Source organism: Magnolia sinica, chromosome 7 (genome assembly GCF_029962835.1).
Source record: "Magnolia sinica isolate HGM2019 chromosome 7, MsV1, whole genome shotgun sequence".
Lineage (NCBI taxonomy): Eukaryota > Viridiplantae > Streptophyta > Magnoliopsida > Magnoliales > Magnoliaceae > Magnolia > Magnolia sinica.
In genome coordinates, this window is record NC_080579.1 from 95,677,072 (window position 1) to 95,704,376 (window position 27,305).

At 39.9% G+C, this 27,305-nt stretch overlaps 2 protein-coding genes across 5 annotated transcripts; one reads left to right on the forward strand and one right to left on the reverse strand.

The window, feature by feature from the left end:
* LOC131251828 (triacylglycerol lipase OBL1) lies at positions 1–13,771 on the forward strand. 2 transcript variants are annotated; one of them, XM_058252793.1, is made up of 5 exons: positions 1–375; positions 6,432–6,655; positions 7,791–7,824; positions 9,332–10,050; positions 12,471–13,771. In XM_058252793.1, exons 1-5 carry the CDS (start codon positions 36–38, stop codon positions 12,723–12,725), a joined length of 1,572 nt encoding a protein of 523 aa, XP_058108776.1. In that variant the 5' UTR covers positions 1–35; the 3' UTR covers positions 12,726–13,771. The 2 variants fall into 2 exon arrangements, with proteins under 2 accessions (XP_058108776.1, XP_058108777.1); XM_058252794.1 differs by lacking the exon at positions 1–375 and adding an exon at positions 4,683–5,150.
* LOC131251827 (ATPase 10, plasma membrane-type) lies at positions 13,418–27,298 on the reverse strand. Of its 3 annotated transcripts, none has more exons than XM_058252792.1 (22): positions 27,099–27,298; positions 24,700–24,823; positions 24,490–24,609; positions 24,230–24,328; positions 23,877–24,014; positions 22,506–22,640; positions 22,112–22,291; positions 21,109–21,315; positions 20,914–21,033; positions 19,691–19,810; positions 19,469–19,591; positions 18,909–19,013; positions 18,489–18,633; positions 18,109–18,270; positions 17,607–17,845; positions 17,104–17,136; positions 16,939–17,020; positions 16,608–16,768; positions 16,336–16,509; positions 14,852–15,034; positions 14,509–14,672; positions 13,418–13,983 (listed from the first exon to the last, which is right to left on the reverse strand). In XM_058252792.1, exons 2-22 carry the CDS (start codon positions 24,760–24,762, stop codon positions 13,887–13,889), a joined length of 2,850 nt encoding a protein of 949 aa, XP_058108775.1. In that variant the 5' UTR covers positions 24,763–24,823; positions 27,099–27,298; the 3' UTR covers positions 13,418–13,886. The 3 variants fall into 3 exon arrangements, with proteins under 3 accessions (XP_058108775.1, XP_058108772.1, XP_058108773.1); XM_058252789.1 differs by having other exon boundaries at positions 24,700–24,838; XM_058252790.1 differs by lacking the exon at positions 27,099–27,298 and adding an exon at positions 26,572–26,701 and having other exon boundaries at positions 24,700–24,838.
* Between the last annotated feature and the right edge of the window lie 7 nt (positions 27,299–27,305).

Sequence of the window (27,305 nt, forward strand, 5' to 3'; positions counted from 1 at the left end):
TGCGCTTGAGAGAGAGAGAGAGAGAGAGAGCTGCAATGGCTGGTGAAGAAAGAAAAGGAGGAGAAGCTCACAAGCCAAATTCCAATCTCCGATACCTGATTGTTCGGCCCGAAAAAGGCCGAATGGTCGACATTTTCCAAATGTTAGTTTCGGGAGACAGAGGCGCCACCGTTGGATTCCTGGAGAGGTCAGATGATCAGGTGGGCCCCATCACGGATGATCATAGGTGGATCATCGTCGCTTCGATCATCGTCCGGCGGATTATTGCAATCCTTAGGAAGCCGATGGAGTGGACTGGGATCTTGTTAGAGTTCATCTTGAATTTGCTTTCAGAAAATGGAGGGCTGCTTGGCTTACCTTTCAATCTACTGAGAGGTACGTATTGTATGTATGAAGTCATTTTCACAGATTTTAGTGTGTTTGGATGCTCAATTAAAATGAATTGCAATAACTTAGTTCAATTTAGAGGATCTGGCCATTCTGCTGGCTATCCTCACTCCATTCGTAATCATGGGCCACCGACTAAACCGTCCACAGGATCGTTTCAGGGGCATTGTTTGATTTATCGTAATTCAATTTAATTGGACATCCAAACGCTCACAGATAAACAACTGAAAATTTCTAGAACATATAGAAACGCTTGCGTGCCCGCCAGTGTACCTGCGCGGTTACTTTCCTTTCTCTACAGTGGACGCGGATTATATAGTGAAGAACTCACCACGCGCGTGGTGTGGATACTCTATGGGGCCCACCTGGATGCATGTATTTTTATCCACACCTTCCATCGGTTTTTTCATCCCATTTTTGGGCATGAGCCGAAAATTGAAGCATATAGAAATCTCAAGTGGACCACACCACAGAAAACACCACCGTTGAAACCTTTCCAAAACTTCCATGGCCCACAAGGAGCTTTCAACGGTGGAAGTTATTATCCCCACTGTTTTCTACAGTGTGGTCTACTTGAGCTTTGGATATGCTTCGATTTTCGACTCGTGCCATACAATGAGCTGTAAAAACGGATGTATGGCTGGATAAAACACATACATCACGGTAGGCCCGTAGCGTGATTTCGTATCTACGTAAGTTACGCAGGGATGAATGCAATGAGCTCGAATTCACTGAGCTTATTGGAGTACTCTTGATAGAGACTTCAAAATAATTTTAGAAAGTTAAAATAAATTTGCTGAATATTACTAGCGGAAACAATGAGTCTATAACCCTTGAATAGGGATACTAAAATAGTTCATACTACCTAAAATCACTCTACATTAGGAATCCGCCGCCCTCTAAAGTGGAGAAAATGACTGAGGGTGAATGAAATCCGCCGCCCTCTAAAGTGGAGGAAATGACACTGAGGGCGAATGAAATCCATCCGTCCTCTAAAGTGGAGGAAATGACTGAGGGTGAATGAAATCCATCCGTCCATGGAACACTCTGCCCCTTGTTTGAGCGTTACACAACCCTCAAAATTCATGTCATATAGGATACCTGAGTTTTGAGTTTTGGAATCCAGTAATTTTTGAGTCATGAGTCGCATCAGCTGAATGGATGGGATAAGAAATATATAAATATCCCTGTGGGCCCCACCCAAAACTAATGATGGGCGTCCCATCGGTGTAGCCCACCTGAGTGTGGGATCATCATAAGTTTTCGGGTTATGATGTGTGGTGTGGGCTTTGTGAAAGTGCCACACCACGTGGCTCTCGGTTATAAGTGAAAGTTACGCAGCGAGTAACCTAGCGCGAGGTTCAAAACCCCACGCACAAGCAACGGATATGATGTAAGAAAGGAGTTTATACCATTAGAGCTTATGATTTACGGGATTCTCTGCGGGTGGGATCAATCCAAGCTGTTGATCGCATAGGCCTCACTGTGGATTGGGGATGTTCTTGAAATAATTCAGATAGTGCGTGGCTACTTAACCGTCTATCTTTTCTCGATCAATGGTGTGGATTTGTTCACGTAATGTTCGATTTATTATTATTATTTTTTTTCTGTGTTATAATCCATCCACAAAGATTCCATCAGATCAACTGTTTGGATTTCTGAAATATGGGCCCTACGTGCACGGAATCTAGTACGTTAGCAAATTGGACGTTTGCTGATGAGGAATTCCTCGTCCCGCAAGCAATGGAAAAGGGCTAAAGGAGGTTTGTGCAGTAGGCGTTCACGAAATGAAAATTGCACGGTAGGAACGGATACGGTCGGCCCGCAGATGACGCTTCTATCTTGGCCCGCTTGTTTATGGGACCCTAGTGCATTGATCCGAGAAGGTGACCTGCCACGTGTCGACCTATATTTTCTCGTGCGACAGAACTCGAGGGTCTCGATGTCCATGGGCAAGAGATCATGCCCATCTACGTGTGCCACGTAAATAGTGTCTTGAGTTTTATTTTTAAGTCTCAAGTCCAACTGGTTGGACCACAGTTTACAGTTCACCGAGTATAAAACTTCCAAACCTGTTAAGTGCTTGTGAAATCCATTCCTCCTAATAGGTTTTCCCCACCACGAGATCACCTACTGAAAAAATCAGCACTATTCAATCATCAAGTGAGCCACACCATAGAAAACAGTACATAGCCAATTGATAAACGTTAAAATACAAGTGTGGTCCATGAATTGTTCCTCAAATTGGGGCCAATCTATTGAACGAGTTGGATGTTCTATTCATCCATTCGGTGGACCATAACCTGTGATCCAACCTGTTGGACCAGAGACTTCAATTTTTAGAATGTAAACCGCGTTGAACGGGCTTGATGAAACAAACACACCATGGTGTGATTGGTGTCCCCACACACAAGCCTATGGTTGGCTTCCATCCCTGTTGTTCCCTACCTTGTGACATACCTGAGTTGTGGATTTGACTGATTTTTGCTCCGGAATCAACTTCGTGGATGGAGTGGATTTCACATATACAACATGGTGGCCTCAAATATATTAGTTGTCCATCCCAGTCTGTTGGCTAATTGGAGATAGATTGAGTACTGCCCCGTACAAAGTGGAGATGGTAGGCAATGTGGTGGGATTTGATTGGCTCACACGCCAATGTCAGAGATGGGTCCTAGCCAAGTGCATACTCAAGCTATGCATGAGCTCATGTTTGGTAAGAGTCTACCGTCCAGTTAAATCCTAGGCAGGGTCAGTATCCAATTTAAATCCCTGGTAATCATAGGTCACGGGTGCATACGGCAGGTTCAGGCCAAATTGGGCTGGCTGAGATGGACCAGGCACACTAGCAGTCTTGCAGACCACCAAAATATGCCGGGCTGCACCTGTTTACAGGCTTTTTTTGGCAAATGCAAGCCCAATTCTAGCCCAATTAACTATCCTATCCAAAAATCAGGACCGTGGTCCGACTCATGGGCTTCAAGTCACAGCCCAAACCGGTCTAGGGTCGAATCAGGCTGGGATGTGAATCCGGCCCATTTGCCTTCCATACTTGAATTTAGGCCCTTGGTCACTTTTGTAAGTAGGGTTGGCAATTGGTTGGTCAGGGGCGGCCTTTGTCTAGCCGAAAAGGCTTTGTCTTGGGTTGTTGGCCCCATGGGATAGGATAGGGTAGAGCCGGGCTAGGGATTCTTTGTAAGTAAAAGAGTTATATGATAAAAGTTCAAGATAGTTCAATTTTTAAAAAAAATTAAATAATAATAATGTATTATCTGTCATCCCTGACAAGTCTCACCATGTATAATCACAGTGGACAACTGAAACATGACCCTATAAGAAATGTTTTTAAACTGCACATGTACATTAAATGAGGACTGAGGACTCGATACTAGACTCGACTCATTTAACGTTGAGTCAAGTTACAACTTGCTTGAGTCTAAGCTTAATCAACCAACTCACCCATCCCACTTAATCCCATCTAACACCCTGCGCCAAACGCCCCCTAAGGGACTGGTGGTGTTGAACTGGATTGGGTCTAAAGGAGTCTGGAGTCAACTCCGACAAGACGCATTAGACTTGTCCAAATTGACTTGGATAAGCTGTTGCAGACTTATCCAAGTCTTAAAACCATGATAGGAATTGGTCACAAGTGTAGATAAACCTTAAATCTTTTGGTACAATGGTGGCCCACTTGATTATAGCATACATTTCAAGCCCAGGTGCGGCCCTCAGGCCAAGTTTGGTGGGCCGCCCGGTCCATTGCCACCCCTTTTGCGTGGACTACTGGATGAGGAAGGGCTAGAAATCGGTTGAATGGTCCAATGGCTTCTTAGATGGCTAGTTATGGGCCTGGCTAGAGCTTGAATTTAGGCTGATAAATAACTGAATCGGGTCTCCGCTCATTTTGACATCCTTTGAGATTGAATCAGATCCAGATGAATGGTCCAGACTGGGGTCTGATGATAAACGGCTGGGCTTGGGTTGACTTGATGTGGTCCACTATGACACGCGTTAAAACGTGGCCACCGCACGCATGGGCTTACCTGCAGTGATCAGGGCCGTTAATTTGTCTGCGGTACCCATCCTACCAGTAGCCAGCAAATGGACGGTTAACTAAAAAGTTAGGAAAAAAACTGAGTAGAGCTCCACATCCATCAGGCGAGACTCAGTCCACATGGTACCCCACCTGTGAACGGCCCCAAAACCGCCAAAGATAAATGCCATTCCATTTTGTAATTCTTACAAGAGACGTATCCAATTCTGTCCGTCCATGAAAAGAACGACATAACCGTTATGATGACACCTATCCCGATGTATAAATCCACTTGATTTCAGTGCACACGTGTAACCACCCTTATCTATTTGGTTTCATGACTCATGATGCGTGTGATCGAGGGAGACGATCAGAGAAGAGACTTCTCTAATGGCTACTGCCATTCCTCCCCTTTATGAGAGCGATGGAGAGCCGTCGAAGAAGTGCCGATATCTGATCGTGTGGCCCCACAAAGGCCGGACCATCGACGTGCTCCACTTCTTGCTATCGCCAGATGGGCCCAGAGAGACCTCATTCCTTGAGAGCTCGGATGAGTTGGGCCCCATCCCAGGGGACCATAGATGGGTGATTGTTGTTTCGATTATCGTTCGGAGGATCATAGCGATTTTCGGTAAGCCGACGGAGTGGACCGGGTTCTTGATTGAGTACCTCTTGAATTTGCTAGCAGAGAACGGTGATCTGCTGGGGTTAGTGTACAATATACTCAGAGGTAAATGATGTGATTTCAGCTGATTTTTAATTACTGTTTCAAATGAAGATTTTGTGGAGGACATGAATGGGCATGGCCGTTGCTGAATTTGATCCTGGCCCATCTGTTTTGGACTGGGTTTGGGCTGGCTGGGTGCAGTCATTAGCTTTTAGGTATTCTGAGTCATGGAATTCGGCATGGGGCCATGCATGAGTGGACATGTTTAGTACAAGTATAGTTCAAGACCCCTAAAACTCGACTCCGATTCATGTCTGATCAGGTTGGGTTGACTTGAGGGCTCGATTCAGGTCGATATTTGAGTAGTAATAACATTGAAAATAATTATGGTTGTGTAAGTATGCAATACAGGTAGCATAGGAGCATAGGTTCAGTGCTCATAACAGATCTTTGGTTCCCTTTTGGTGAGTTCATGAGTTCAAAAGTCACAACACCAAGTGACTCAGTTCGAGTCATTTCAAATTGATTGAGTAAGAGTTTCCTAGTGACTCAGCTCGATACCTGGTCATGACGAGTTGACTCAACTGAGCCAGGTCAGTGAGTTCTAAAACTATGATTTAACACACATGTATGCTAACAGTGGCCCAAATTGAATTTGGTTCCTTAGCTGGCTGACTCGGAGAGTACTGGGTGCGGGTGTTTAGCTTAATAGCAAGCTTGGCTCAGTGAGCCCACTTGTACCCTACGACTCATTTGGGAGGGTATAGATGTAGAACAATATCCTAATATTCTACATGGACTGATTGGCTGAGTTGATGAGAAGTTGACTCAGCTGAGTTCTGACTTATTGGAGCGACAAGAGCTAGGCGATGGGCTCTTAAACATCTGATACAATCAATAGAAGCATATAAGTCAGCTTACTATGATGAATATAACCATGTGCAAAAATCAAGCTTTCCATTTGTCAAGTGGATCCATGGTTCTTAAACATCTGATACAATCAATAGAAGCATATAAGTCAGCTTACTATGATGAATATAACCAAGTGCAAAAATCAAGCTTTCCATTTGTCAAGTGGATCCATGGTTTTAGGACTTTGTGACTCGGACCGACTCATTCGGTCCCAAGTTAGTCGGGACTCTGCAAAGTTGGGAGTGACTCAGTGTAGTCACCCCCCATTTTCAATTCTGACTCACAGTCTCAAATCAGATCAGGTCCAACCGAGTCTGAGTTGAATTGGACAAGTCGAACGGTAATTATAGGCTGTAATTAAGATAAGGCAATCTCGTGGTTTTCATTATTTCATCATTGTTAAGGGCATGACAGCTATTATTATCTGTGCAGGGAAAGTTGTAATGCCACATAGAAATTCAGAGACCTTCATTAGCGCGATTGGGCACTTAGACGGGCGAATAGACCTCTACAAGGGTGGCTCACTGAGTGGACTCACCGGAGGAATCGGTGATGGGACGGGGAACAGGGCACTTATGGACCTTTGCATGATGACCTCCAAATTAGCCTATGAAAATGCTCTTGTGGTTAGAAACATCGTTGTCCATCATTGGAAGGCAAGCTTTCTACTCTCTCATGCTACTGTTTATCTATTACCCTCAACAGAAGGTATTTTAAATAGGGATGTAGTTCACTGGGGCCTACTAAAAGCAGATGGTGGGACTCTTTGTGATTTCATCCAGTAGGGCTGTCAACAGCCAGGGTTCGATCTCAAACCAGGAAAGCCCAAGCCCGGGCACCCATGACATCCAAAATATAAAGTTTTCAAACCTAGCCGGAGCCCAACCGATTATTCCGCCATGCTCCTGATTTAGGCCCACCCCAGCCCACTGGACATGGCCTGTAGTCCAAGCCCGGACTAGGTCCAGCCAAGTGCAATGAAACCCTAGGCTGGCTGGACCGGCCCATTGATGCAGAGGTCCAAAAATGAATATGGGCTGGTTCATCCACTGGCATGCCCGGGGACTATCCTTTGGTGCCATGTGGAGTACCAAATCAAGCATCTTCTTATGTTTCCCTATTTAGGCTGCTTTTGGATGCACAAGTGTAATGAATCATGAACGTTCAGTATTAGGAAGGATCAGATTATTAGGAAAATAGTCTGATCCTTTGTATTTTTTTCCTCTTTTATCAGTTTTTGTATTTATTGTATTATTCCATATTTGAGTCCATTCCTCATGAATAAATTCGAATCCACAGTCAATGAAATATAAGCAATTTTCCAATATTCCAATTCTTGTTTTTTCATCTTCTTTAGTTTTTATCATTCAGGTTAGTCAATAGCATGGTTTTTTGACTTGGCTACTTGGACTGACTTGTTAGGTCCCGAGTTAAGTCGCAACTCAGTGGGTGACTTGGACAAGTTGGGCCAAGTCACCCTCTATTCTCGATTCTGACTTGTGGTGCCGAGCCAGATCGGACTCAACAGAAATCGAGTTGACTCGGACAGGTTGCATCCAACTCAGCCAAGTTGCCTGTCTCAAGAGGAAGTAACATTCAAAAGGCAGTTACATTCATTTCAAATCCAACTTAAAAGTAAATCAATTGCACTTATCTCCACTTCATTAGCTCATCAATTGCAATTCAATTCACTTTTTCATCCAAATGCAGCTGTAGGTTATCAAATCACTTCATATCCTGTTCAAATAGTTTTTATTCAATGGACTGACCTCTGTAGTTTCACAAATTCAGATGCATTTCGTGGAGTTCTACAATGGTTGGAATGGTAAGCAAACGAATCCTCTCCTTGCATGGTTATGGTAGGGCTGTGATATGTCCACCCCTTAAACTCGATAGTTCCAACCATATGAAGCTAATTTTTGGTACATGTGTATGGTGATCAAAACCATCCATCACATGGCCTCTACCATGGATTGGCTATTGGCCTGAAATTGCCTTGACTGGATGTATCCTTTACAGTTGAGAGGTATTATATGATATCCGGGCAACAACATTATGTATTTTGCTCCACCAAGTAACCACACAGGTGGTTCCCTCTTTTCTGATATCTAACCATTCATCCAGTGGGCCCAATAATGGATATGCCACACCCAGTCAATCTTATACCTCCAGTAATGGCCTACAAATGGGCATGTTACTTAACTCATACAACATGTATGAAGCATTGATCTTGGGCTCCAATTTATTGTAAACCAGTGAGTTCCTTATTGGCTCGGTCAAGTTGAATGGGAAAGGAAATTGATTTCCTCATATGCGATGGTTTCCCTTGTTTGCGAATGACGACGATTGAGGAAATCGATTTCCTTTTCATATTTCCTCATTGGCCATTTCCTTTTCCACTATCAAACCTGAAGAAAAGGTAAGCTTTTCCATGGTTTTCCTCATGTGTGACACTTTCCTTTCCTCAGCTACTTTTTTATTTCCACCAATCCAAATATCCGTGTTTGAGTTTTCAAATGTCGATGAAGATTGCACTATCATCCCAGTTCAAAATGGAGAGAATTGACTGAGGAATGATCATAAAATGTAACTAATTACATTGGAGGAACAGACTGTTCAATCAACTGGATGGTACATTCTTCATCGTTCATCATCTAAAACTCACATTGATCAGATGATCCTAACGCTTCGATAGAATCAAAGCCTGGAAGAGGCAATCAGTGTTCTGAAGCTGGTAGCCATTATTGCTATTAGGTTTTGAAAATGGTCCTCCTTTGCTGTATTGGCAGATGGATTCCATGGTCTGCTCAAAACCATATTTATAAATCCAAATCCCAGAGGGCCATTTTATTTCTCCTCAATAGCCATTCGAGGATATTAATGACCTCCTCCCAATAGAACTGTAACTGATAACTAATACAATTTCTTTGGTTGTAACAGGCCCCGTGTCCATATTACCAACACCTAACCATCTGAGCATCACCTTTTCTGTTATAACCGTCTGTTTTCTGATCCAGAAAATTAGATAGCAGAATCTAATCGCTATTGTATTGAGAACCAGAGCAGTCCAAGGTGGCCCATGTCCAATGGATGTTCAGATTGATGATTGGATTTTATTTTATTTTTTGTTATCAAAGGCCTTGGCTGTCCAGTTTCAGAGCTATTGATCAGATGGTTAGGATTGTTCAATTGGTGTGAATTCCTTTTACCAGCTGGATATCTATGATGGGATTGTCCACATGTCAAAATGCTACTAGTTGTTGCATTCCTTTTCTCCCTCTCTTCTTTTATCAAACTTATCTGTTTTCTGATATTGCCAATTAACTTCATAGATTTCGAAAAGGATTACTCCACCCAAGTTTTCATCCTTTGTGACAAGCCCAAAGATGCTAGTCTAGTTTTGATCAGCTTCCGGGGTACCGAGCCTTTTGACGCTGACGATTGGAGCACCGACTTTGACTACTCTTGGTTTGAGATCCCAGAACTAGGCAAGGTCCACATGGGATTCCTAGAGGCCCTAGGATTGGGCAATCGGGCCGAGGTTACCACCTTTCAGGAGCTCCTCCAGATTGGAGAGGACACTTCAAATGGCAGAAAACAGCCCCCTCAGAGTGCCATGGCTTCTGACTCTCAATCTGATTCAAAGGACGATGAGGATGGTGTCCTACCAGAAATGGCCAAGATGACCGCGTACTATGCGGTCAGGAGCAGGCTCAGGATCCTACTCAACGAGCACAAGAATGCGAAATTCATCGTGACGGGACACAGCTTGGGTGGGGCACTAGCGATACTATTCCCAGCAGTACTGCTGTTACACAAGGAGAAGGAGATGATGAAAAGGCTGTTGGGGGTGTATACTTTCGGTCAGCCTAGAGTAGGGGACAGGCAGTTGGGGAGCTTCATGGAAGCTCATCTGAATGTCCCAGTTCCAAGATACTATAGATTGGTTTACAGCAATGATCTGGTGCCAAGATTGCCATATGATGACAAGACGTTCCTGTATAAGCACTTTGGGCTGTGCCTCTACTACAACAGCTGCTACGTTGAGCAGGTAAGCATCGAAATGTTCCTGTGTGTTTTTCCATAATACAGTTAAGTAAGTTTTTCTACATGGTGACATATGGGTGTGGTCCTACCTATCACCAACCGACCGATTTTTGAAAATTCAGAAGCAAACCCATCTTGCAGTATCTAGATTTGGCACAACTAAGTTAATGAACAAAAACCTAGAATCTAGACCTAAAGACTTGGGATCTTGGACAAAGCGGATTGAGCTGTGTTTTTTTAGTAGTGGTAATCACAAACAATGTTTGAAATATTGGTATCACGTTACGTATTGCATTCTTGGGATATGGATACATATCGGTTATCGCATGGAATACATCGGTTGTATCACATAAAATACCCATGTTGTTGAAAAGATTGGGAAATTGGTCAAATTTTTCAATGAAACTTAACCGATTGTTAAAAAAAGATATCAATACACTTATATATATATATATATATATATATATATATATATATATATATATATATATATATATATATATATATATATATATAACAAGTGCACATAATAGGTTTTCTTTATATGGAGTCCTAATCTATGCATTGTCTAACTAAATTGATGCAAGTATATTCAAAGTCTATTCATATAATTTATAAATGTAAGAAAATATGTGGAAACACAAGCAATACATTCAAAAACGAAAGAAGAATCACTAGATTAGGTGACACACATGTAACATGTTTGAATTTATGTTTGCATACAAAGATTGCAACCGATTTGCGAGAAATCGAGAAATTTTGTTTTGTTTTGTTTTTTTTTTTTTTTTAAATTTTCCACAACTCGGCCCATCTCCTCCAAATCTCGAAATCGAAGCTCCAAATCTATGATTTTTCATACAAAATATGAAAAAATCATGGATTTATAACAATTTGACATTGATTTAACATAATTTACAAGAAAAAAAAAAACAGATTGAAAATTGAAAGTGCTCACCGGATCAAACATGTGGGATATATCGCACTACTTGTGCATTTCGTATCGCACAGGTGGGATACAAGATATATTGTGGGATATATCGGCCGATATCGTCAATATTTAAAACACTGGTCACAAAGACAGTTATCATTGCACAGTTTAGCTCCTTGGGGCCTGAAAATTTCTCTATTTGGTTGCTGCAAGGTTTGATCGTCTTTACTGGGAGAATTTCTATGGCTGTTTGCCGGATTAGGATTTTGAATCCTACTCTCCCTGTACATGCCAATGAGGCATGTTTGTGAGAGAACCAGGCTTTTTTTTATCAAGTTGGCCCACATTACATGGTGTGGCCCAAGGATCATGTAGGTCCAGCCATCAGGTGCCTAGACATATACCTTGAACGTTATCATTGGTCATTTCATTATAACAGTTCATTTTTTCTTCATATGGATGTGGCACAACCCATCTGATGACTAGACCGGCTTAAACTTTCAGGCAGCTACACATATACAGCAGTGCAGATGTGAGGAATGGTCCAGATTTGCATGCACAGGGCCATTGGGCTCAGAAATCCCACTCTTGCATGTAGCCATTGCATGTCTCCTTTGCTATTGACAACCCATCAGACAATTGGTAAGTTACAGACAAGGAAGTTGAAATCAGATTGGCTTCCAAGTCAGTAAGCCTTGAGTCAACGACTGCATTGTGATCATATCCGAGAGTAGAATAGATGGCTCAAAAGATAGAAGCTATCGTGTTGATATCATTATCAACGCTGTCTTGTCAGTCTCTATCCTTTTGTAGAACCTGTGGAAACTTCTATGTTTGTGTAAATCACTCAGAACAGTTGAGTATGACGTTAAATGCGTATCATGAAACTTTTAATCAATAGACTTTCCGAGTATTCATGTTTGACAAGAACTTGAAAGCTGCATATTTGCACCCAGGTCAAACAAACTGAGCATGTTGCAGTCCAGGTATTTTTTGTGCATGGATCCTTAGTTGCAGGATCCTTCTAACTAGGTGCCACCCCCACTTCAAATCACACTTCGGACTCTCACTCCAGCTCCCACTTCCTACCTATACATACTGCTATACATTTTGAAACAGGCACTTCCCAGTTCCCGCACTGGAATTTGTTTCTGCCTCTCTTCACGCTTCTTGCAACTATACATGGATCTGTCTTTTGGTATAAAAAAAAACACCACAGAGAACTGGAAACTGATATAAGACGTGATATATTAGATGGGGAAATGATATTTACACCCCACCATTTTATGCATTGGTAGTAGTATAGGATCTTGCAGTACTATTTTAATGGGTATATTTGCTCATTTCGACATGAACATCCTCACCTTCTTACATCATGAATTTCAGTTTTCTGAAGAATTTTCATGCCTATTATTCTTTTGTTCTCAGATTATTTTGAGAACGTTTCCATTACTGATTTTATAATGTTTTTCTCTTATTTTTGTTCTTTCCCAAAGAATGTGGACGAGGAGCCAAACAGGAATTACTTTGGGCTGCGATACGTGATTCCGGATCACCTGAATGCAGTTTGGGAATTGATCAGGAGCATGACAATGGGCTACACACATGGCCCAGAATACAAGGAGGGCTGGTTTTCGATATTTCTTAGGACTGTGGGGCTGGCAATCCCCGGTCTTTCAGCACACAGTCCTACAGACTATGTGAACTCTGTAAGGCTTGGAAGGCAACGAGTTCAGATGTCCTCTATCTAAAGCTTGTTTTTCTTGCAGCTAAACAAAGACTAAGATGAACATCATCAGTGAAAACAAAGTAAGGTGAGATACAAAAGCAGGAATTGGAGTGTGCTGTTGACAGTGTCAACAGTAAGGGTTAAAGAAACTACACATCTTCTTTTTTTTTTATTTCCAATTATTTTGATTTGACCATTCAGAATCTGTACTGGATTGAGACCTCTCTCTTTCTTGGTAGACGCAAGTTTTTGGTGGAGTAGACATCTTTCGTTTGTTAAATGTGTCACTTGATAAAAATAGATTAAACTAGTGATAGATAATGAGTTGCATTATTAATGTCGAAGAGTTACCAGAATTTGCAGGAAGTAGAAGCGGGTGTGGGCAACAAGTAGAAAATAAACTTTTATTACCATTAGTTTCGAGGAAGCATGAGATTCCAAAGCAATAGCAGCACTTCAAGTTGAATATTGTGTAACTATAAAGGTATTTCCACCCCCCCTAAAAATGTTGTTTCTGCCCTTAAAAGGGTAATTAGTGATGACTTATTTCATTTCTGGGGTGCTTTTATTGTCTCTGTAATTACCAATTAGTGCTTGTGGGGTTGGGGCTAACAATTTAAGGGGGCAGAGATATCAGTTCCCAGCTCAAGCCATCATCTCTAGCTTCTGTTGCTAAGAAATAACTTCTACCAATACCCCACCACTACACGTTGATGATCATGAAGGGAGAAGGTTTATTCAATGCTCAATACAAATAGTTCATGCCTTGTGTCAATATCGGATAAAGAACTATAAATAGACAGAAATGTATGTTTTGTTGGAAAAAAGACCTTCCAAACTGAATAGGATCTTTTTGAAGTGGAAAGAATTCTGCGGCACTCATTTGTGAATCTTGAATTTGGAATGTCATGTCCATCACCATCCCTTGTCTTCTTCATCATTATTTCCAGATACCAATCTTGTCCAAGTTAAATTGAGCCTTCTAGTGGTGGCGATGACCTCAAGTTCTAACATTGAGGTCACAGATTCCAACTTCACCCATTACCTATTATGAAAAAAAAAAAAGAAGATCTTGTCTAAGCATCTCTGTTTGAGCTGTGTGCCTTGCATACAAAATTTCCAAGGTTTGGAAGCAAGAAAGCGAGAACTTCTCCACCACTGGTGTGATTTCCATTTCACAGGTTCAGACCGTATGAGCTGTTTGGATTACGTTAATGTCCAGATTCTTCAACCTCACTACTGATTCTACATGTCCTCTTAATGTATGTATTTCTCCCAACCTGCAGAATGCATCACCTTCCCATGTCACTACTTCAAGAAAACACCATACCTCTTGACTAGTAAAAGTTACATGAGGAATTAATGTTATTATCTGATGCTTGATAAAAACGAAACTATTTTAATGGTGCTTTTTGGGTTCCACCTTTTGGTAATCTAAGTTTCATTTTATGGGGCACTATCATGGGATCGGCCTTGCCTCAATATCTCCAACATCACCTGATCCTAGCCATTCAATTGGAGGCTTGCATTTCAGCCAATGGTCCACATTTAAAAAGAGCCTAGTCAGACAGGAGTACTTGTTGGAGGATATTTTTGGATCCCTTCCATCCATGATGGGCCGCACCACATGAAAAATGAAACTTTGACAGTGGGACCCACATGTTCAGATTGTTGGGCCAAAGAATGACTCGGCCAAATGTTTTTAATTTCCTCTTCGCAAATGTACCCAGTGATTTCCAAGTAATATATATGATGGGACAAACAGCATACTTGAAGAAAGGTCAAATGCATGCCATATCTATTACCTGGCTATTTCGGCACGTCGCCTGGCCTGTTCTGCAATTAGAGAGGAACGCCTTCCGTTGGTCTCTAAATCTGTAGAGATAGACCCTTGTAGAGTCCTCTGAGAGAGTACCCACTTTGCTTCCCTGTCCTCCTTCCCATAATCTTTCTTTGTAGTAAAAGCCGTCTGCCAAAATCCATGGAAAGGAAACTTGTAAGAAAAGCAATATCGTGATACAAACCAAACTGAGGAAAATAAAAAAAGAGGCATCGTGTCAACGGTTCTATTTATCAATTTCATTTGGGAAAAGTAGAAAGTTGGTGAGATGGATAAACAAAAGTGAAATAAAAAAGGACCGAACTAACCTTTCTTTCAAACAACAGTTTCCATGCTTCTCCACTAAGACTGTAACGAACGGTGAATTTGATAATGTCTAGGGGTATATAGAATATCAAACTATAGAGCCATATAACACCGGCCCAGCCCCAGCCAATGCCTTGGATTGAAGCAAAGTTGATGTGTGCGTATACTGCAATCAAGGTAGCCACCTGTATGCCGACTCAATAATAGTGTTAGGGAGTCAAACCAGGTTAGAACAAGTCAAAAACACAAATGGTGCAAATCTACTACAGTGGTGAGTAATGTTGATCCAGTCTATCTTGTTCGATTTCTTGTGGATTTTCTTATGAGAGGCTATGGCTTGATTTGTTTCATGTTCAAAGTTCTCATTTCAGGATATGCCAAACACCATTTGGAGAAGACATGAACTATTTCAAAACAATTCACACCCAATTATATTGACTTGATTTTCATGGACCCATTAGAGAAAAAAGAAAAGATTAGAAACTTTGACTCAACTAGGAACTAGTCTTTTGATTTCTAATCTTGCTTTGACTTGATCACCGAAAAACTTGCCAATTTTATAAAGAATGGCTGGAAAAAGATTGCCAAAGGTTTAAGGCTTAATCACGTAATCGTGTTTCTACCTTGCACTGATGCAGAGGAGATTTGAGATTCGAAAGGCCCTGCCATCTCGACCACAAGCGAGTAGGTCACCTTAGTAGAGTGCAGACATAAATGTGGTTTGCTCATTTGCTTTGCATTCCATGGAGAATAAAGAAACAATCGAAAACCCATATAGTAGACAAATAATCGATGCAGAACAACATATAGAGGACAAACTACTCTTCAAGAATCAAAATCATAGTTACATTAAAATTTTAGTGCAATGGGCTTTGCTAACCTCCCCACCTTCATGAGGACGTTACCAACGTCCTCAAAGCTTTTGAATGATACAAAGGATGCCCAATCATTGATTTAAATCATTCATTCATTCATACAACTAGGAGCAAGCCATGGTGCAAAAATCACATCAATAGGATGATCCTAAAGAACTGGTCAATGTCATGGAAAATGGATAGCCAATGTTGAGTGAAGAAATAAAATAGGTCCAATCATCATCTTGAAACATCCATTCAATGGATCCCACTTTGTATTTCTTATGATTCCAAAGTAGTAATTTGGTTTGATCATTCTAACCACATGATCTATGGCTCATAAACAACAGGCGGTTGTTGCAAATTAGCTCCATTCAAAGGGTTAAGATCATCAGATCAGAATGATTCTTGTACCGTGGCTTGCTCGCAATGGTACTATTGAATGAATCATCCTAAATGATGATTGGATGCCCCAAAACCCTTTGAATTTAAAACCCTCAGTAAAACCCTTTTAAAGATTATTAAAATTTTAGGAGTCTCTAAAATATGAATTTAAATCTAAGTACTAAAACTCAACATGGTAGCCCTACAGATCAACATCGAAAGCATCAAACTCAAATTAGAAATCTTACCAGCTGAGCCACCACAAATGCACATATCAAGAGGGTCCCGGGCCTCTCCATAAACGACCAACCTTGACTGCGGGTGACAAAAATGAGAGCCTGGCTGATGATGCTCACTTGCAGATATATGGCAGATGATATCTCCTCACTATTGCTGCTTAGAGACCTCACGTTGAAGTGAGTCTGCAACCAGTTGAGATGAAAAGACATCCGTTAGAAAAATGAGACATGGATTTCCAGGTAACAGCTCTGTAGGTAATCAAGACAATTATAACTTATACCTCAAAGAAAGTAGTTCTCTGAATGGCCCAGTAAAACAGAACTGTAACTAGCGCAAGGTAAGTCCCTATGACAATGCCTGTTGCGAAGATCTCATTGAGCTTCCAACTATCTGGTTTTGGAGATGGCCTAACACGATCTTTGGAAATGGTCATGATGGTCCCTAATTCCATAAGAGATGGTAGTGAGTATGAGACAATCAATGGTATCTCAAGAATGACTTGTTAGCAAAAGAAGCAGCTATATCAGATGGTGGAAGATGTTGCTGTCATATCCATGAACGCAGTGGTTGGAGTTTCAAAAGGAACAGATCAGTATTAGAAGAAGCATTACCATCATTCAGAATGGCTATTATGAGAACCATGAAAGGAGGGAAATCGTATTTCCAGATCATCGCAAGGAGTGCAAAACCAAGCTGCAACAGGAACGATTCTTGTTAATTCAAAATAGTTAAAATGAAAAAGGAAAAAAAGCAAAGCATAAATGTACAGAACTTACCACAATCCTTATGGTTATCGACACGGCATAAATCTGCAAATTTCATGATAGTCATTAATATTTTTATACAAACATTTTCTGACTAGGAGGTCTCTAGTCCAACCGTTGGACGAAGTCCACCCAAATGATAACCTCAACCTATCAAGTGCATGTGACATCCCACCCTTTCAATAGGTTGGCCACAATGAGGATCTCCTAGTGTGAAAAAAAAACCAAAAAAAAACAAAAAGCAATCCCATTTACTCATCAGGTAGGCCACACCATAGAAAACAATTTGTTTAGCCATTGATAAACAGCAAAATAGAAATATGGGCCAGTCGATGATTGGATTGGATGATTTTTGCACATGGTGGTCCTCATGATGGGGCCAACCTATTGGATGGGTGGATGTCACGCACACATGAAAATTTGGCAGTCATTTGCCGGGTGGACTGTAACTTGTAGTCCAACTGGTTGGACTTGAAGATTTCTTTTCTGACAGCTGGAAATATGTTATACTCAACTGTATAATTCTTCATCCTTTGGAATATAGCGCGACTGGTTAAAACAGCACTAATGATAACACTTAAGCCAGGTTCTGTCAGGACTATATCAGCAGCGCTCCTAGCAGCATCTGTAGCATCTGCTACTGCTATTCCAATATCGGCTTTCTTTAAAGCTGGTGCATCATTTACACCATCTCCTGTCATTCCACAGATGTGCTGCTTTTCTTGAAGGATTTTCACAATCTCATACTTGTGTTCTGACGGTTGAATGGCCAGGATGAAAAGAATCAATTTCAAAAAAATTGAATATAAACTTGATCACAGAAAATGATCAATTAAATATGCATGTCCCATTAGAAAACAATCAATTAAATATGCATAGTCCAACAATTAGTAGCCAATCTTATTCCTCATGTGGTAATTTACTCCTAAATAATTTGAGAATCTTTTCATGTTGTGGGATGTATAGAAATTGTAAGAATAAAAATCTTCATGAAACTGTTGAGGAAGATTCAAGTACCAGGGAATACACCAGCAAAGCCATCTGCCTTTTCAATAAGCTCGTCAATGGGAAGTGCTTCATGTTCATCTTTGTCACGGCCCAGAAGCGTTGAAGAAGGATACATGTTTGTTCCCATGCCGAGACGCCGTCCTGTCTCCTTTGCAATTGCCAGCTGATCACCTATTTAGCACAAAGCATTTCAGTTTCAGATAGATACAAGAGGTAAGAGTTAGTCAGTTCAAGAGGCATGGTAAGTTTTTTGAGACTTTTGGGATCATAAAAAAGATAAGTCAGAAATGTTTCCATTCAAAATTGAATCCCACGATTTATTCATGAGAACACTTATCAATCCAACATTAAATCCCATGATCTCGATAAACATCACCCAAACAACATACCTGTAATCATCTTCACACAGACCCCAAGGTTTAGTGCTCTACGAATAGTCTCGGCACTGTCATGTCTAGGCGGATCGAATAATGGCAACAACCCACAAAATGTCCATGGACCTCCAGGGCTATCTTTCGATTTCTCAGGAACAGGCTAAATATTTTTCGAGCATTGATTCAAGCACCACCACAAAAAAAAAAAAATGATGAATGTGTCAGAACAACAGCAGGTAAACGATAAGAGTAGAAAAGGAATGCAAACTATGGTTTTGAAATTCCAATTTCATTTTTCTAAATCATGAGTTATCAATATTCATTGAAAACCTAAATTGGTTTTAGTTCCTTGGGCAAGTAAAATTCTACCATATAGTAGTCCACAATTTAATTTTCTCTTAGAATAAAAAGTTAGTTTAAGTGTTTCGGCTATACCTGATAAGCAACCCCGAGTGAACGCAGTCCTCTTTCTGCAAACTTGTCAATGATGGCATGAACTCTTCCAGCAATTTCATGTTTTTCTTGGCATAGATTTAGTATCTGAAGCAAAGACCCTCATGGTTTGAGATGTGGTTATAGTGTTCTGAATAAGCAATAGAGAGAGAGGGAGGGAGGGAGAGAGAGAGGGGAGGAGAAAAAGTGGGACATGATACTACAAAAAGAGGAAACAGAAATTGTTTGTGCGTGATAAATGTGAAATTAGAGCTTGTAAATTCTGCATAAAGCTTGTTGAGACTTTGTACAATATAGATTTAAAAAGGAAAAAAATAAAGTAGCGTCTTATGGGGAAAAATTCCACTGTCTTTGTTAAGGATTTTCAAATTCATAAATATAGTTGATGAACACAGAGATGAAAAAAAAATGCAATCTTGCTAAGCACATCCTTAAATTGGAAACAGGCTCCATAATTTTTATACCAGTGAATGTAGTTTCCATCCATTATCTAACGGGGATTTTGTGGAGCATTTTCTGTTGTTATTCAAGTCTGCAAATACCTGTTCAGGAGCTCCTTTGCTAGCTCGATACCAGTTACCGTCAGAATCAATGTATGTAATCGCAGTCCGCTTGTCGACGGGATTGAAGGGCAGAAAATGTACTTCTGTGAGATTTGCCCGGGCCTGTAGGAAAAACAGTTGCTTATAGTTTTTCTCCGAGTTATAAAGACTAAAGCAAAAAATCATGATAAAATAGCCTCATTTAAAAAATGGTCTAGTTACCTCCTTTGGATCAGCAAGCATATTAATGATGGCTGTATCAATGGCATCTTGGTTCTCCAGTCTCGAGGCTCTGGCTGCAAGCAAGACGACCATGTCTCTGTCTATTTCTTTGTTGAAAACCTACCACAAAAGAATCTTAATTAGTCTTTAAAAGATGGTTGGGAAGTGTAAAAACGTATTCGGATGAGGTCCCATCTTAGAACATAGCAAAGAAATAAGAAACTAAGATTCATCTATAGCAACTAGGAAGAATCAGTTTTAGAGAAGTCCTTTTCTAGAACAAAAAATAAAGAGGATAGAACTCGTACATGCAGTTATATATTCAAAATTCACTTATTCAATAGCAGGTATTGTTCAATCAGTACTAAGAAACAATGGAGCAGCTAATTCCATTAATAGGACATGTGACTGCAACTCCTATAAGCATCCTAGACTCAAAAGCTGCCAGCCCAAATGTTGATTATTTCTAGATGTTGAATCATTGGGAGTTGCTGAAAAGATGATAATGGAACTCCTAAATGGAAAGCTATTGGGAAGATTTATATTCTAAAATTCCCATTTTAGATCCATAGCTCATCAAACCAGATTTGCTATTCACTAGTGTTTGTCAAGTTTAATCGCACTCTGAACTATAGTTTGATAACTTGGTGGCTCAAGTCGAAACTAGACCAAGCCAACTCAACTCTACTAGATTTCGAGTCAAGTTTCTTGGAAACTCACTGACTAGCTTGAGTCAGACTCCATGAGTCGGCTCATAAACTCAGTCGACTTGGCATGACTCAACCAAGTCACTCACCCAGGGTCAACTGATTTCTTGGTAAGATGCAACCAAAAAAAATAATTGTGAACTCAAATCATCAACCAGCTAGAGAGGACACAAACCTATCACCACCACACCAAGCACTTCATTTTGTATTTAATAATGGTGTTTTTATTTTTTTAATGTGTCCAGCAAGTTAATATTAACCACCAAACAATATAATTTGCATATTTTTTAATTATTATTATTTGAATAGAATCAAGTGAAGACTCGTTTGATCTTTGAATCGACCCGACCCAGTTGGACATTGAGTCAGGTTTTCGGGTTTTTGAACTATGCTGTGCAACTGAGTTAACACAGGTCAAACAAGCAACAACTCCATTCCCATTTCAGTCACTGATTCTCTTTGAATAACTTAGTTATGTAAGATATAAATGAGATTTCTAAACTTAAGTTTTTATACCTCAATGAGATTCCTGTCAACTGTGAGACGATTCAAAGTAAGTGTTCCAGTTTTGTCGCTGCAGAGCACATCCATTCCAGCCATTTCTTCAATGGCAGTCATCCGTTTGGTAATTGCACCCTAAGGAAGATAAAAGACAAAGACATAAGTGTGTAGGAAACAACGAGTGATGATAATCATTAAATAGAGTAGTACCTGCTGAGAAAGGCGGTGAGAACCAATTGCGAGTGTAACAGACAATACAGTGGGCATAGCAATGGGTATTCCTCCGATTAAGAGAACGAGAAGGTTGTTGATTCCACTTCTGTATGCACGGTGTTGGATAGGGAACATCACAATGATTTCAAAAATCATTCCCACGGCTATCGAGCAGATACAGAAGTTTCCAATGGCCGTAAGAACCTGAAGAAAGATGAGAAACCAATCATACATTATGTAATTCATCCTATATCTACATTAAATTGGACAGAAGAAAAAAAACAAAAAACAAAAACAAAAGCAAACACCACATGATGGTTGCATATCCTATTGCATTGCTTGGACTAATATCAAATTCTCTAAATACATCTGTTTAAAATCAAGTTGAGGGAGTGTTGACTTTTCTCTGTATAACAAATATAAGAGTGCATTGATTTTCCAAAACATAACTAAGACACTTAAAGGGCCTGTTTGGACACACCTTCGAAAGGGGCATTTGAGTCGTAAACACCCATTTGAGTGAACCGGGGTTTTTTTATGTGTGTTTAGGATGCATTTTGCAAATCTCCATTTCACCACTAGAATGCCAACTTAATGAAAACCAATCCGATTGGTTTTGTGGGGCAACCAAAAAATTGGGCTTAAAACCCTCTACTTTGGAAAACCCCCCTTTCTCACAAATGCATCCGAACAGGCCTCAATTTTCCATGGCAAGCAGCGATGATCTGCACAACTGAACATAATGCTTTGTTTAGAGTATCCTGGTTGCTCCATAATTTCAGAAAACACACGATATCTACCTGAGAGAAAATATCCTATCTTTTCCAGAAATATCAAGGGTACTTTGTTATTTTCATTATCAGATCATGAAATCCTTTTTTCTTTTTTTTTTTGTAATTTTGTGAAACATCAATGGTACTTTTTTCTTATTTATCTTTCTGAAAAGCACACGATACCCATTTGAAGTAATCATAACTGTTTCATCTGTTCATGTATTCACCTTCTGGAAATGTCCAACCACTTCAGTGGAGTCTACTAAATGTGCTGCTTTCCCAAAGAAAGAGTGAACACCAGTGGCAATCACAACAGCTTCAACCTCTCCATGCTTACACGTTGAACCAGAAAATACTTCATCTCCTGTCCTCTTTGTGACTGCAAGAGATTCTCCGGTAAGAGCTGACTGCATCAAGCATACAAAATCTCATGAAGTTGTTGCTCCTAGTTAAACTGAAAAGTTCTGTATCTATTTTTCAAATAGTTACAGTCTTTCATGGGGAAAATTTATCAGGCCATGAAAGATCGGTTCAGTGTGACTGCAAATAACAAATGAAGCAACCGAAATCTCAATGCAGAAGAGAATACACAATATTGAATTGCACATCACAAGCAGTTACCTGATCAATCTTAAGAGGGTCTCCCTCAAGCAGGCGGGCATCTGCTGGGATAATGTCACCCAGCTTTATGCTGATTATATCTCCTGGTACTAGAACAGCAGCATCCTGTTCTTGCCACTGCCCATTTCTCAGGACCTGAGTTACAAAAGCTCCTCAAGTTAGGATTCCCATCATTCTAGGATTCTCATCATTCATTCATCAGAAATAGAACAGCCATGTCAAGCAGGGGAACATCTATACAGGGAAATTTCTAAAATTAAAGAAAATTTTTAGTTCTTGTGACTTTGGTTTTTTTTATATATATAATTATGAGTTACTGAAAATTAAAGTATTTGTATAGAAAAATGGTAAAATGATCAGAAAGCATTCTTTAGGAATGTCTATAAGATCCAAAACTTGGAAAATCTAAAACATCCCATGGAAAGCATTCATTAAGGGATTTTTATGAATTGCCACCAATTTTTATGCATAATTACACAAAACCACCAATTTTTTTTTCTCTTTAGATGTTAGGACCCACATTTTGAGAAGTCTCTTTATTTTACCACTCTCCATCAAATCCAAGTCATGACCGTTAGCCTATTTCTGAAATGACGAAATACCTCTAAAAAAAGGTCATATCTTTGGATATATTGATGGAAGGATCAGCCCATACCATTGTCCACCATCTTGGGACGGTTCAGATCTCTCTCCACCGTCTTAAAACAGCCTAAATTGATGTCCACATACTTTTGAATGGTCCAGATAACTGTCCACCTACTTCTGAACCATCCAAATTGCTAACCACCTCCTGTTGAATAGTCTAGATTGTTGTCCACCATCTTGGAATGATCCAGATCACTGTCCATGTACTTTTGAAGGGTTTAGATCACTTTCCACGGTTACCACTTCTTAGGGGTTTTTTCACCATTTTCAGAAATAAGCTACTGTATGTTGCTTGGATTTGATGGAAAGTGGGAAACTAAGGAGACCCCTTAAAATGTAGTTGGTGACATTGAAAGATTGATGTAGTTGGTGACATCGAAAGATTGTGTGTGTGTTGTGGTGGTGGGGGGATGTGCGGCATGTCATAAAAATCCCAAAAATTAAACACCTAAAAATACAAAGAATGTCAATGCAAAGACTATCATTTATGCAATCAAAATCCAGGGCATTATTTCTCAAGAATTCTGCTGATTCAGAATGTGAGTGTTTTCTACACAGTTGTTCACCTTAATCACTTCCTACATTTATGATAGATTCTTGAGACGAGTAACTTTTCAAGTTTCTTTCATAAGGAATGGATGATTTTGTCATCCACAAAAATAATGTGTTTTTTACTCTTTCTTAATCTAAGGGCATCATCGATAAATCAAGACGATGGATACTGACCCTTGTTTTTGGAGCTAGACGGGCCATAAGTGCTGAAGCAGCATTCCCAGCATTATTTTCTTCTATAAAACTGATTGTAGAATTGATGAACAGCAGACAAACAATTCCCACAAAGTCCTGCCAGTCAGGACCCTGACCCTGAAATATAATTTTAAAAAAATAGAAATCAGAAAATAACAACTGTAAAATCAATCCATTGCTTAAATTGCAAATAAATAATACTAGTAATAAGATTATCCCAACCATCTAAATATAAAATGTAATGCTTGGATTAGCACGAAAAGGAAAATGTCAGATCCTTGGAAAATCTGAAAGAGTGGAGAAAGCATGCAAAGGTTCTCATGAGAACTCACTCCACCATTAGCAAGTGCAATTGCCATCACTGCTGCAGCTTCCATAACCCATGACAGAGGATTCCACATGAAACTAAGAAACTTCAAGAACTTGTTCTCCTGCATTCAATGTCGAGAACAATCATAAGTTGGTCTGGCCACCATCTTGTAAATAATATTTTGTCCCTAGATGTTTTTCACTGCCACTAAGTCAATGGCCTTCTATGCTGATGTTTTCGGTGCAACACAAATAAAAGGTGAGTGTGAAGTATGGGATTTACCGGCTTCTCCTCAAGCTTGTTTAGGCCGAAAATCTTCATGCGTGCTTCAGCATCTTCTGATGAAAGCCCTGCTTGTGAAGTTCTCAATTGTTCGAAAACTTCTTCAAGTGGCAAGCGCTCCTGTAAATCAAATAATCCACAAGGTGTGAGCAGTATGGTGTGGAAGCCTCAAAAATTAGCTTTTAAGATGTATCCTTGTACACTCCTTACCAAGTCAATCGCATCGCGGTGGAAATTTTCAGGGCCAAGCAAAGGTTTTTCTATATCATCCATGGTTCAAAACTCCCAAGGCCCTGAGTGATCTAACAATCAAATCTTCGTCCCAAGCATAGAGCTAGAATCCCCAGAACTGCATCAGATCAAAGCTATGGTTACTCCATTGAGAAATTACAGTCTAGCAACTGAAAACAAAATTACAGGTATGTCTGAAGACTTTTCATATGTTATATGACCGCCACTATTTCAGTGTTGTCTGGACACAAACAAGAGCCATACAAATTTCAGACACAGAATACTAAAACCCTCAACACCCAGTTTTGAAAATGAATACGGAAAGTGCATGACGGTAACCAAATAGAAAGAATATGCCAGCTTTTGTCCATGAATCTGAATACCATTGCAATAGCAGCTGTCCACCACATGTTCTCCTTTAGCAACTTAAGTGTATAGGGAACATGTCCCGCTAATGTATTGGGGAGGGATGTGTACTTTCTCACAATTGAAAGTAAAATGTAATTTCTAGTCATTACAGATACATGAGATGTCGAACGCTTTGCTCAAAATCCACCGCCTCCTCAATCAGGACCGTTACTTCCCATGTACAGCAGCCAGATGTCCCACGGACGCCTTGTTCAAATCCATCACCTCCTCAGTTGTGTACTTTCTCACAATTTCAGATAAAATGTATTCTAGTCACTGTGGATGCAGTTGTTCTTGAATCAAATGACAACTCTTCATTTGATAAAATCACTAAATGCCAAAAGGGTTTCTGTTCCAACATTAAAGCTTCAAATCTAAACCCAATCTGATAAAATCATGAATGTTTCAACAGTAAAGATAATAAACAGAAAGGCAAAAAAGAAAATCCCAAAATTACAGACTTGTTTAACTCAAGTGAAGTAAGTTTCTCTATTAGATTAATAGATTGTACTCTATTTCTGACACTTAGACACTTGAATAAGTTAATAGAAAAAGGAGGGAAAAAAAAAAAGGCTCTCAACCTAATTTTGAAGTAAATATCATCAACCAACACCGATAAATGCATTTCTTCTTTGCTGAAATACATTGGCATGTATTCGTAGGCTGAACTCCAAGCGCAAGTCAAGTCAACTTCAATCTCAAATAAGATGTCTTTCACCTTCTTATTTTAACTAATTCTATTCTAAGACCATTTCCCTTGAGTTCCAAAGCAAAATTTCCCTCTACTAACTCAGATAAAAATATTAAAATAAAACAAGCTTCGATGTCATATATAAATCACATTCCAGAGAGACTCTCATTATAATGGAAGAAAAACAAGAAAGTCGATCAAATCTTTTAAAACTGTAAGATATCACAAAAATCATTCCCCAAATCAGGTAACAGAAAGATCTAAAGAATTTATTTGGTTTTTTTTTTAAACTTAATGGTAAGAACTAGAGAATTTATAAGTATATTCCAAGTCAAACTGCATTTCTTCATAACTCAAATCTCTACATTATCTCTCCTGTTAAACCTAAATAGCCTGCAAGGCATCAGAGGCTAGCAGATTATCTCATTACCATGTTCATTTTGGATTACTGATACTGCTAAATACCATAAGATTTGGGTTTGTATGTAATATTGGAACAGAGTCATGGACATGCCTCATTGTTCTGTAAATCCTTTTGACTAGAGGGGCATTATAAAATGCTCGGCCCAAACTAGAAGAGGTTTTTTTTTAAATAAAAAGAAAAAATCAAAGAAGCCTGCATTCCATAGCAGACGGGGCCCACCTTTCAGTAATCCAGATCATTCAGTTTGTGGGTCCAACCATGGATGGGCACTAAATTTCTAAACCACACCATCAAACAATTTGAGCCATCTGATTCATGGACTTCTTACCATGGCATGTAGGCCTTTTTCCGCCATTTATTTCCAACCAACACTTGGATATCTAGGACACTCCAGCAGGAGATTTCTTTTCAGCATTGCCCATCGATGTTGCAGCCCGCAAGATAAATGGTCTGGATCACTGGCAGGTGGGGCCATCATTTAATCAGCTATTTTTACCACACTGATCTAACTTTGATTGCAGAAAAACAAAAAAAGAAGTCAGCAAAATTTTATTCCAACCTCAAACCCGATATCACTTTACCTTCTTAAAACCAGTTCAAATATTCATCATTTTTAATTCGGACAATTGTAAGCATTTCTTCAATCAGAAAACCAAACAGCAGTTGCAAAAATAAAACTCACACAACCGCCACATTTCCAAGACCAATCTCATTCAAATCAAAAGAAAACACAAACAATAGCATATCTAAGAAAAAACGTGACATTCTCTGTCCTAAAAAGACAAAAACATATGACGAAAAAAGAAAAGAAAAGGATTAAAAAAAAAAAAACAGTTCGAGGTCGGTCAGACTTACAAGAGAGATTCGAGAACTGGAAGATCAGATGTTTATTGAAGTTGAAAACTCTAGGTCTTGATATGGGATTGCACCAGTGTTTGTCTCAGGGGTTTGGAAGGGTAGACAGGGAAGAAGGTGTGGAAATGGATATTTAAAATGGATATATGAGGGATTAGGTATTTTTGACCGTTGGGTGGGGGTTAGAGGAGCTGCGCCTTCCATCTG